This window comes from Sesamum indicum, linkage group LG8 (genome assembly GCF_000512975.1).
Source record: "Sesamum indicum cultivar Zhongzhi No. 13 linkage group LG8, S_indicum_v1.0, whole genome shotgun sequence".
Classification (NCBI taxonomy): Eukaryota; Viridiplantae; Streptophyta; class Magnoliopsida; order Lamiales; family Pedaliaceae; genus Sesamum; species Sesamum indicum.
Genome location: NC_026152.1, coordinates 3,554,507 through 3,565,729, shown reverse-complemented (window position 1 = coordinate 3,565,729; position 11,223 = coordinate 3,554,507). Strand labels below are relative to the sequence as shown.

Here is an 11,223-nt window from a genome sequence, read left to right as displayed (position 1 = left end):
GGAAAAATTTAATATTTTAGGACAAAGGTGGAAGTAGAACCATATTTGAAATAGCAATCAATTTTTCCCCTTTAAAACGAGTCTTAGAAACATAAATGAATGTTTAAGGTAGAGGAGAGGGAGATACTATGCACATCATAACATCCTGCTCAATTCTTGTTTTCTTATGCAAGAGCCAACAGCCCCTGTAGGGGCACTGTGAGATAGAATGTGATGGGGATTAAGGAAATTATCAGTAAAATGACATAAATGTCTTTAAAATAGGCAATTTATTATAAGTACAGTCTTAGGATCCGTGCCCTCTCACTTCCGTTGGGTTGAGGAACCCAACCCGATTCCACGACCCAACTCAAAGACCTACTCTTGGAGACCGTTGATTTACCTGGCATGCTACAAGCTAGGATCACGATACGTGACACAATATAAGTGGACTCCTTCAAATATGTAAATGGACTCACTCAAACATTATAAATACCTCATGTATAGTTAATTTATAGTAAGACACTTATTACACTGAAATACTTGTGAAATACTTTAAGATCTCGTTTAGATCCTTCTTTTATCTCGAATTCCATCACTAACTTATTCATCAAATGGGTATTAGATAGAGACTCCCAACAAGCCTTATGATTTGCATTCTTTTCTTAGGTCCCAGATCCTTTCGAAGACGCGAGGTAGTTGACGATCTACGACCCGAATCAAAATGAAATAAAACATATGTAGAATTTGTTGGGTTTTAAATGCGTGGGAGATGATTTCTCTATAGTACGGCTAGTGATCATATAATCAATACAATGACAGACTGAGAGCACACACGCCTCACCTCAAGAAGAGTGGCATTGTTTCTGCCTAAACAACTCCACAAATGACCTAGCCGTTCCCCTAATGCTATTCTTGTATTATTGTATCAGGTCAACACAGGAGTTCTCCCAGACACTTCAGTGGCCACAATTAATCTTTGGAGAAAAAAGAAGTCAATAAAGCGATTGAGATTTGAGGGAACTCTAGAGGAAAACCTGATGCCTCGTTCCAGCTCTTCCTGACCTCATGCATATGATGAGTGTACATACGTACGCTTCTGCCATTTATACCGTGCATGCTGGTCTCATGTAACCTAGCTAATTTCCAGGTTATATATTGCTGGACGAGAACTTGGACGCAACATTAAACCTGGCCGCAACAATGGGACAGGTGAAGAACTAAGATGCGGTCGGGATTACACTGCAAGAATATATTCTTGCCGGCACTGCATACTTTTCGTCATGATTAACCAGCTAGCCCTGATGATACATCTAATACTAGGACACATGAAGATTGAACAACCACTTAAAACATCGGTTTAAGGTGCGAAATTGAGAATCTAAAGGAATATTGCTCATAATTCCATGAATGATATATAACAAAAGAGGAATTTGGAAAGTAAGGGGCGGAAAGATACATATATATATCGAAACGTCGTAGTCAGTTCTTGGCAAGATTATTCCCTTTTCATCATTTAGCCTACATCCTTGACAAGGTTCACACTCTTGCATGCTTTTCTCTGTATGTCAGGCGTCGTTTGTTCAACTGTGCACACAATTCAGTTTAACTCCTTCCTTCGAAATCTATAAATAGCCAACGTACAGCCGGGCAATAGTGAAACTAACAAAAGAAGAGCAGAATCAATTAGTCAGGTTTCGTCTACAGTTCCCTTAGAACACTTCATTGGGTACTACTTTTTCGTCACACCCAAGTGTTTGGGGGAATTCCGAGTGTCTCCCCACATTAACCACTCCAAGGTCACGTTTGGACATGCAGATGACATTTTAGTTTTTTGTAACACATTTAATCATTAGTTCAAGTAGGTCAAGATGGCCGAGCGGTCTAAGGCGCCAGTTTCAGGTACTGGTCCGAAAGGGCGTGGGTTCAAATCCCACTCTTGACAGTATTTAGTTTTTGACAAAATTTTATGGTACTTTTATTGGGAAAAAGTAGGTGTGATTAAGGTGCACTTTTGATTTTTTTTAAAGCTATTTTCTATTTGAATTGCCATCAGCAGTTTTATAAAATAAAATTTAAATTTGTCACTTTTAAAATCAAAATAAAAAATGTGATTAATAAAAATAAGATATTGAGACTAATAAAAAGCTAACAAAATATAATAAATTTTAAAAAAGCATGTGGAATGCCAAGTCCTAATTGCAATGGTATTTGATATAGCAAATAATTCTGTAGTACAACTTAAAAACATTATTTTAGCCCAATAAAATTAAGAAAAAATCACAAACAATATATTTAATCAAATAATTAAAATTTCTTTCAAATTAATCTTATGTGTTTGTTGAAGATGGAAAAGGGGAGAAAAAAGAGAGAAGATGAGGGAAAATTAAAGAGAAAAAAAGAGGAAATGAGAAATTTTGATGAACTTGCTCTATTATTTCAAAATTTAAAACTAAATTTAAATTTTACAAAAATGAGTTTTGATAATATATGAACTTTGTGTTTCTATAATTTAAATATAAAAATTCTTCTAAATAATTAATTAATTTTATTAAATTATTATATATATAATCTAAAATTTAATTATATATTTAAAGATATGGTTCCATTTTGAGGACTTTTTTTGGGTTACAAATCAAGACCAATTCAATAACATAAAATTTAATTAGTTAGCTGGTGGTGGAGGTTGTGAAGGAAAGAAGCGGACAGAGTATGGATCAGAACACACAGACACCGTCTTAAGCATGCGGATTGCTAAAGTCTCTTGTAGTCTAGTTAAAATATTGTTTAACTAATAGCCACCCAGTCAAGATGGCCGAGCGGTCTAAGGCGCCAGTTTCAGGTACTGGTCCGAAAGGGCGTGGGTTCAAATCCCACTCTTGACAGAACACCTCATCACTTTTGTGCTTTCATCTTTCTCTTCTCTTCCAACTCCTTTCCATTCCCAGCCCCTCTTTTTACTAGCAACCAATATACTCGACGTTCAAGTTTTCAGAAATTTTACAATAACATAAAGTTTAATTGCAAGTTATGAATTATTATTATTATTCTTGCAGAGAGGATTCTTTCTTTAGTAATTTTGCATTATTATTTACTGCTTTTTTTAAGAGCCTCGGGAAACGCTAGATTGCTACATTGTAACACATTTTATTATCTACATTATAGAGGCTTTTCAACTCAATTCTTACTTCAGCTCATTTCTTGAGTAGTCGTATAGTATACCAAGTACATGGAGACTTCAGAACTATCCACTAGCTTCTATTTTCATCCACCTTTAACATGTAAAATCAAATTTTGTCATTTCTTTCAAATGATTGATCATTTTGTAGTAAGGACTTTATTTTCATTTCACATATAGGCATAACATTGTCAAACCAAGGCAAACTACAGTAGAGGCTGAGCTGATTCGCTGCAGACGGCCATCTCATGAGATTGCCCCATCTTGTTCAAAAGGCAAACCCTGACAGAAAATATTGAAACGGAATTTTTTTCCTACTGATTTTGTGCAGAATACAAGTGCTTAAAAATAACGAAATATAAGCATAACACTGTCAACAGCGGGGCAGTGTTGGCATTTCACAATGTCGAGAAAAATTTTGGCGACTGATGAGCATATTCTACTAACTGATCGACAATGATTCAATCTAATTCATTCAAACCTAGAGGGATTTAAGATATAATATTCAATATCTCTTTCATCATCATCATCATGGTGGGCAAAATTTCTGAGAGCGTGATATTAGTCAGCTCTTTGCCTCAGTACTCCCTCGAGTTTAGCTCTTGGAAGCTTGTTTTTCTTTTGCCTTCTGGATCTTCAGGACCTTCTTCACTATTTTTTGCTCTTCAATCAAGAAAGCCCGAATAATCCTAGTAAAAGTTGGAAAAAAGAATTGCTATATTGATCCATTTCATGAATAAACAATAAAATGCACACAAGATCATTTAGAGTCAGAAGTTCAACTAACCTCTCCCTCACAGCACTTCCAGACAATACACCACCATAAGCACGGTTCACGGTCCTACGATTCCTGGGTAATCTAGACCTCTTGTACTCAGCAGGTCTCAAATGAGGAATCTGTATCAGGATCCACTCTCTGATAAGAGGTCTCTCATGGTCGCTCAATAATTGTAGAAAAAAAAAAAAACTCCTGTGACTATGATTAACTTAAATCTATACAAGATTGAACCAATGTACAAGTCCCAGATGGAAATGACAGTTGCCCGATAAAGAACTCCATCCAGAAAAACAAGATCACCAGTCTCTTGACTTGATCACTTTTACAGAAAAGTCATAATGAAGGCAATAAATCAAATTAAATTCAAGGAAACAGAGGGCAGCACAGACCATTCATCAAGGAAATTCCATTATTGTTTGTAACAGAAACATTTCAAGCAAGACGACAGTTAAGTAACTAGCCTGAAAAAACACACGCTAACTTCTCCTGCAACTGATGGGCAGAAAAGCTTACACCATGGAGAATGTTAGAAAATTACCCACGAAGCTAATGTTATATTGTAATGCGAATGGTTCTATGATCCCAATCTAATGTAAAATTCAACTGTTATACTAACTCCATCATCATCATATACTCGCATACCACCAAACACGCTGCATAATGGATAGAATTGTAGACTCAATAGTGTAAAATGTGCTGAATATCTGCAACCGAAGTTCAGGAAATGCCATATCCCACAGAGAAGACCAAGGTAACAGCATGTTTAGGACAAAATACTCCAGCTAAACATAGAAGTGACTAAGAGCAGCAGATAATTATACCACAACAACATTATACTAATTTCTAGGAGAAAGGAAATGTATAAGCTTGATCCCGCGTTTTCTTAGTTCGCGCCTCAGAGATCAACCCCACACATAATTTTCGAGGAAAAGATTTCGGTCCTAGAACATACCAAGCTCAGAAATAACAACAGGAAAACCCAATCAAATAAACAAAATGCATGTTGTACACTCATGTGGGCTGTCATATAAAATAAAAAAATGACAACTCTACATATCCATTATTGGAGTTATCCTCAATTACCATGAATTAACCAAGAAATTATAGATTAACAGAAATCTTTAAAAATAAACAAACCGAGCAAATACCCCTTGAATTCTCTTGCCAGTGACGGGGCATTTGGGTCCGCTAGCTCTCTTCTTAGTGCTCTGGTACACCAGCTTCCCTCCTAATTTATTAGAAAGTCAAAATAAAAATCACAAAAATCATGAAAAAAAAAAATTACCCTAAAAAAGAAAATCCCACTCAAGGGATTTCTGGAAGAAATACTCACCGGGGGTTTTAACAACTCTGTGTTGATTAGATTTGGTGGCGTAACTGTGCCGCGCCCGATAAGTCAGTCTCTGCACCATTTTTGTGTGTCAGCTCCAAGCTCTCTCTCTCTCTCTCCTCCCGCAGCTCCGCTCCTTGATTAAAGATCCAGACAAAAAGTTATGCAATAGTTAAAGAGTCAAAGCCCTAGATCGGACGGCTCAGCTCCACTGACCGTTTAGAACGAAAGTCGCGTTAGCTAAACGTCTCACTCCCTCAGAAGCACGCGTTCAAGGGTAATTATCCGTGAAATTTCACTTTCGTTCGTAAGGTTTCTGTTAATGTCAAAATAATCCCCAAGATTTCTGCTTTCGTCTGTTCTGTCACTCTGACGGAATTTTTGAAAAATGAATTGAATTTTTTGTTAATTTTCTAGAGTTCCGTTATGTTAGGTTGTAAGATATCGTACTTTATACACGATTTAAGAAAAATTCTAATATAAAAAAAATCCAAAATTACTCGTAACCCAATAAAAAGAAAGACTCATACCCAAATTTCTAAGAAGGGCCTGTCCAGCAGAGGGGCCGAAAAAGGATATTGGCATGGCCACCACCTGAACACCGGAACATTCGTGTTCACACGTGGTTAGTTCCAAACGGATAATTTGAAAGAGTGACAACTACATTATACAGAGGATGCCCAAGGGTCTAGGAGGATATCGAACTTTTTTAACTACCCACTTATCATATTGAAGGAAAAGCCTCCAACAGCCAAATAATTCAATCAAAAGATTCCCCTTCTTGGGGGACTCTCTTAATCCACAGGAGGCAAGAACTATAAAAAGGGGTCTTCCCCCTTGATAAAGGGTAACGTAATACTAATAATTTACATGCACAAAAAGATATCACACAAAGCACTTCAATATTGAATTATTGTTATGTATTACGCTTCTTTCAGTTTAATTTTTATTTTTCATCATTGTTTGAATGCTAACATATTTTTTACAGGTATTCTTTCCAAGATTTGTGAAAAACTAAGCTCAAAAGCTTCAAATTGAATATACTTAAATGAGCAACTTTTTACTCGCATTATATTTTTCTGCAACGATATTACCAAGAATCCAATTTCACTTGTTCTTATCTTTTAATTAACTGTTGTTTGTAATAAACTTTAAAAATATTAAAAGGCAAAAAGATTAACATAACAAATATTTATAAGTCTTATGTTTTTATCCATCCTTCTTTTTGCAAAAATTATTATTTGAAAGTTTAATGGAAATTAAGAAAAAGTACAATTTTTTATGGTAATATAAAAAAAAAAATAAGTACATCATTTGCTAAAATTGTTGAGGATCATCACATGAGTTTTAAACTGAAATTTGGATTCAATTTGGATTAATAATCCACTTTATTTCGTTTTATCTTTTTTCCTACCTATCGTTAGAATTTTTCAAAAGTAACTATCTCGATTTCATGGAGAAATTTATATAGAATCTTTGAAAAAGCTTTCCTTTCTAAGAAAAAAAGACTTATTATCTTTGGGATCTAATCCTACACCGTTGCTCAAGATTTTAGTGGATCGACTCTATTAAAAAAATGAATTCCTAATTTTTATCTTACATTATAGGATAAGTATATCTACCATCATGACATAAGTACGCAGTTATTCTTGTATTGACTATAAATCTTGGTAAAGTTTAAGGATGACATGGATAGAATTAAAAAAAACCCCAAGGCTAATTTCGCAAAATTAAAACCCTAAGGATGAAAAGGGATCTTCCCCGTATAAAGGGTATTTGCAAGGGTTTAACATAAGCGCTTATTAATTATTGCTGAAAATAGAGTTGTTGTTTTATAACTTTTGCTTTTGAAGTACTAAATGAAGTTGATTAAAGTAAAAGTAGCTCCCCTACCAACTTTTGTAGCATGATAGTAAAATTATATATATTAGGGTTTTTTTTTTTCGAACACTCCAACTTTAATTTTTTTTTTTTCACTTTTAGTTTTTGTTTCAAACACTCCCAATTTTTACTCTTAACTTATAATTTTTTCCACAACTTATTCCCACCATAAAATGTAGAAACTATTGCAAACATCCTTATAATTATATCAATCCTTTGATGGGAGCGAAGAATGATGTAGGTTAGGGAAAACTTGGGATATATTAGGTGATTATGGGGGCTTTTTCTGCAATTATTGAAAATATTTGTAATACAAGCAAAACTGAGCTTTCAAAAATCTTTGGCTCATTTATCCATCAAGATATATTTTGCCCTCAATCCCACGCCAATTCTGTCCACCAAATCTTGATACAAACTTGTGATCACATACTACAGATACAGATGAGCTTGAAAGCGAGCGAATTGTTATATTCTGTAAGTAATTATTCGGACACTCCAATTGATAATTATGAAGTTGTTAATTTTATGTGAAATTATTGTGTATATTTGTAGGGTTGATAGCATTTTTTACCGCAGTGAAAATACTAATATGTACACAACTCCCTGAATAATAAATAAAGAGCAATATGAAGTCTCAGAACCGCGTTTACTTTTCTATATCCAAAGAGAAATTATGAGGGAGGAAAACTTTTCTAAGTAAAATATTACACCTGGATTCCTGTAAGAAGAAGAAGTACATGCAAGAAACGAGCGAGCATCCTATGAAAATTAACAAGGGAAGAGGGAAAAAGCGGGCTCTACGCATATTTTCCTATTCACAAAGCTAATCCTGCTCAACTTGTTCCTACACCAGACAAGCTGGTCTCTTGTTATTTTCGACATGTTCAACACTTTGCCCACTAATTTCACATCTACTTGTGCGAAAAAGTAAAGCAGTTGGTCCCAATCATCTTCCCTACTCCGCTGGAATTTCCTCAAAATGCAACTTTCACTCCTCACCACATCCTTGAGCTTCCTTTCCTTCTGCATCATAACAACAAATGTGGTTTTTGTCTGTGTAGCAGTAATTCATGGATGAATCCACTGGAAACGTAATGAAATTCGAGTTTCGTTTGTAATTATAGGAGTTGTTGAAAATTGGTGTTAAGGGGTAAGGCTAACCTTTTGAAGAATTTTCCTGACTTCGAGTAGAAGCTTGAGGTCTTGAGGGTTGTGAAGTTGGGAATTTTTCTTGTGGACGTTGATCGCTAGAGCGGTGGAATCCTTGTCCGTTCGAACAAATCGCCAAAATATTTTGATTGATTCTTCCACGATGTCCACCAACATGTCGCTTGTGATAGCGCATTCGTCTCCATCTTGTTTCCAGGCCTTCTTTTTGTCTTTCACATTGTCCTCTGCCAAGGAGCCAAATTTGTAGTTTTTCAAATTACTACATTAGCTACATCACCTAAGATGAAGCAGTAGTTACACCGCCACATCCTGAGATTTAGGCACATCATAGAAAAAACTCTTGATTTTTCTTACAGTTATGTTTTATACTTGTCTTTAGGACAGAATCAGTAATGTCAAACATGAACTAGAAAAAGTGTTATGTAATCATCCTGTAAGTAAAAATAAAATCGCCGTCACCTCTTATGACAGGAACCTGGAGAAGATTACGAAGAACACATCGACTCTTGACATAACTCTGAACTCTTGTCCCCTGGAAAGGTCCATCTTCTATGAATCTTTGGACGAGCACTTGAAACTGCTGGAACTCACCGGCAACCTCATTGTACCGATGGATTCCATCGGGATCAGAGTTCCACAGATCTAAGGCTTTCTCGTATTGCCAGCGCAAGATTTCCCAGGACAGGCACGTCTGTCCCACGTATACCACCTCAAGATCGCCCTCCAACTCATTGACAAACTTCTTAACAGGATCACTGCCGTGGCTTTTATGTTTGAACAGCCAAAGGTTTTGAGAGACAAGGGATCTGAGTGTTGGAGCCGAAGGCTTTTGCTGCGATGTTGATTGGAAAGGATCCTTAAGCTGAAGAAAACCTGCAGTTGGTACAATTGCATGAAGGGTGTCTAAAGATTAAAGTAAAGCAACAGATTAATACAATATGAATTTGTGGACTAACCCATGGCGTACATCTTCTGGTAGTTCAAGATATCAAATTTACGCATCATTTCCGTGTAGCTTTTGTAGAATTTGTGAAGCTCATCCATGCAATCTTCATGCTGGAAGTTTTCGTCGATCTTCCATGGCTTCAAGCCGTCCATTATGTGTGGGGACTCCGATTCTTCTAAAATCGTGGGCAGGCCTGTCGCTCGGATCTTTTTGAGTTCCATTTTCAACTGCTCAATCAATTCTTGATGCTCCCACAGTGACTCCAGCTTGTTTGCGTCGCCAGAATCGGACATGGATGCATCTTTTAGTTCCATTTTTAACTGCTCAATCAATTCTTGATGCTCCCACAGTGTCTCAAGTCTGTTTGCATCCCCAGAATCCGATGTCGATGTATCGTTAGGCTTTGTTTTTTCAGAATTATTACCACTCTTCATTCTTACATCACCATTTTGAGGAAATTCAGCGTCAAATTCAAGACCTGAATTTTCATTGAAATCTTTCTCAGACAGAAAATCTGAGTTCAATCCATTGGGACTCTGTAAATTGTACTCTTCCAATTTCTTGACCTCCTCCATAGTATCACTAATTTCTTCATCAGCGAAATACTCTGACAAGTCCTGATTTTCTCCAGGCTCCGACAGTTCACTCTCTGACGATACTATTTTCTCGTCCTCACAATCAATATATTTGAAATCTCCTACAGACAGGAAACCGTCACTGTTTTCCTCACAACAAAACTGAGATTCATCAAAAAATTGTTCCTGTTCCGGTTCTTGAACTGGCAATGCCTTCTTTTCTGAACTTTCTGCAAATTCCACTCTCTCAGTTTTCTCATTTTCCTCTCCATCAAATGCCTGAAAACATCCTGTTTCCTCATAAACTCTCAAAAATCTTCCATCAACAACCTCCTCATCCTCAGAAAACTCACCGATTTCATTACCATCAATTTCATAAAACAAATCACCTGTCTCTGCCTGGATTCTGCTAAATTCTTCGAAGGTTGGAAACTTGAATTTCAAAGGTAACTCTGGTTTCTCTTCTTCCTCGGCATCAGTATCAAAATCTCTGAACTTAGCAACATCTTCCTCAGCTTCACTCTCCGACCCTGCTTCCAAAAGAGTTATTTCCTTATCGCTCTTCTTCAAGAAACCACCATATCGTTGCAACCTGCGTGCAAACAGAACCCGTTTAATTGAAAATTCCTAAGAAACAGAGAATGCTATGATGAAACTTTAAATGACAAAACAAGCCCTTTTTTTTTTTCCTTTTATTTTTTGGACCTGAAAATGTAGGTGGATATGAAAGTGAAAAGCAAGAGAAAATGTATGGAAACAGCATGAATGAAAGAAGTCAGTTTTCGACAAGAATTAGAGCCCATGTTGAGAAAACTGGAAATGCAGCTGAACAGGAAGAGATTTCCAGGGAAGCCATCAATTTAATCAGGGGTGTATGTAAATTCAGTTGGAAGCAAAGAAACAGGGGGAAATGCGGGTGACGTGATTCATGCCTGCTTTGAATGTTTCAAAGGGGGGAATGGACTTTGCACCTAAAGAACAAAAACGGATTCGGGTCAAAGAAAAAATCCGGGTGAGGGTGAGAAGAAGTTGAAATCCGACCTAACGGGAGGAATTCAAGGATGATGAGGATTGAAAGCAAGAATTTGAGGGGGGAGACAGTTACCCGGCAGCGACCGACCAGGGCTCACTTCATTCCCTGCGCTTGCTTACTTCCTAGGAATTCTATGGTTTGTTACATGGATAAGTTTCTTAGTTTAGTAAAAGGGGAAAATTGTTGAGCTTTTTTGGCAGGTTTTATGAGAATTTATCAGTTGAGATGTCAGTTTATGGGTTCACTTAATAGAGAGAGTGAGATTGAGGATTTACGTTTTACTGAGGACTGATTATGATAATAGGATGAATTTTCACGTCAATTTCAGATAATTGGCGTCGACAACTTTTTGA

The 11,223-nt window shown here is 36.5% G+C and overlaps 2 protein-coding genes and 2 non-coding genes across 4 annotated transcripts; 2 read left to right on the top strand and 2 right to left on the bottom strand.

Annotated features, from left to right (window-relative positions):
* Nucleotides 1,845-1,924, top strand: TRNAL-CAG. Its single transcript has one exon. It is a non-coding gene; the product is annotated as a tRNA-Leu (tRNA).
* On the top strand, nucleotides 2,785-2,864 carry TRNAL-CAG. The gene has a single exon. It is a non-coding gene; the product is annotated as a tRNA-Leu (tRNA).
* On the bottom strand, nucleotides 3,451-5,429 carry LOC105167658 (60S ribosomal protein L34-like). The gene is made up of 4 exons (XM_011087457.2): nucleotides 5,269-5,429; nucleotides 5,084-5,163; nucleotides 3,945-4,054; nucleotides 3,451-3,846 (listed from the first exon to the last, which is right to left on the bottom strand). Exons 1-4 carry the CDS (start codon nucleotides 5,345-5,347, stop codon nucleotides 3,753-3,755), a joined length of 363 nt encoding a protein of 120 aa, XP_011085759.1. The 5' UTR covers nucleotides 5,348-5,429; the 3' UTR covers nucleotides 3,451-3,752.
* Nucleotides 7,779-10,906, bottom strand: LOC105167657. Its single transcript, XM_011087456.2, has 5 exons — nucleotides 10,543-10,906; nucleotides 9,273-10,429; nucleotides 8,776-9,189; nucleotides 8,308-8,540; nucleotides 7,779-8,169 (listed from the first exon to the last, which is right to left on the bottom strand). The coding sequence occupies exons 1-5, from the start codon at nucleotides 10,638-10,640 to the stop codon at nucleotides 7,915-7,917; spliced, it is 2,157 nt and encodes a 718-aa protein (XP_011085758.1). The 5' UTR covers nucleotides 10,641-10,906; the 3' UTR covers nucleotides 7,779-7,914.

Coding starts and splice junctions, on each gene's coding strand:
- LOC105167658 (XM_011087457.2), bottom strand. CDS start 5,347: ATGGTGCAGAGACTGACTTATCGGGCGCGGCACAGTTACGCCACCAAA. Junction 5,164..5,268: donor CAGAGTTGTTAAAACCCCCG/GTGAGTATTTCT, acceptor CTAATAAATTAG/GAGGGAAGCTGGTGTACCAG. Junction 3,847..3,944: donor GGAAGTGCTGTGAGGGAGAG/GTTAGTTGAACT, acceptor AACTTTTACTAG/GATTATTCGGGCTTTCTTGA.
- LOC105167657 (XM_011087456.2), bottom strand. CDS start 10,640: ATGGGCTCTAATTCTTGTCGAAAACTGACTTCTTTCATTCATGCTGTT. Junction 8,541..8,775: donor CCAGGTTCCTGTCATAAGAG/GTGACGGCGATT, acceptor GCTCCTTGGCAG/AGGACAATGTGAAAGACAAA. Junction 8,170..8,307: donor TCAGGAAAATTCTTCAAAAG/GTTAGCCTTACC, acceptor GTTATGATGCAG/AAGGAAAGGAAGCTCAAGGA.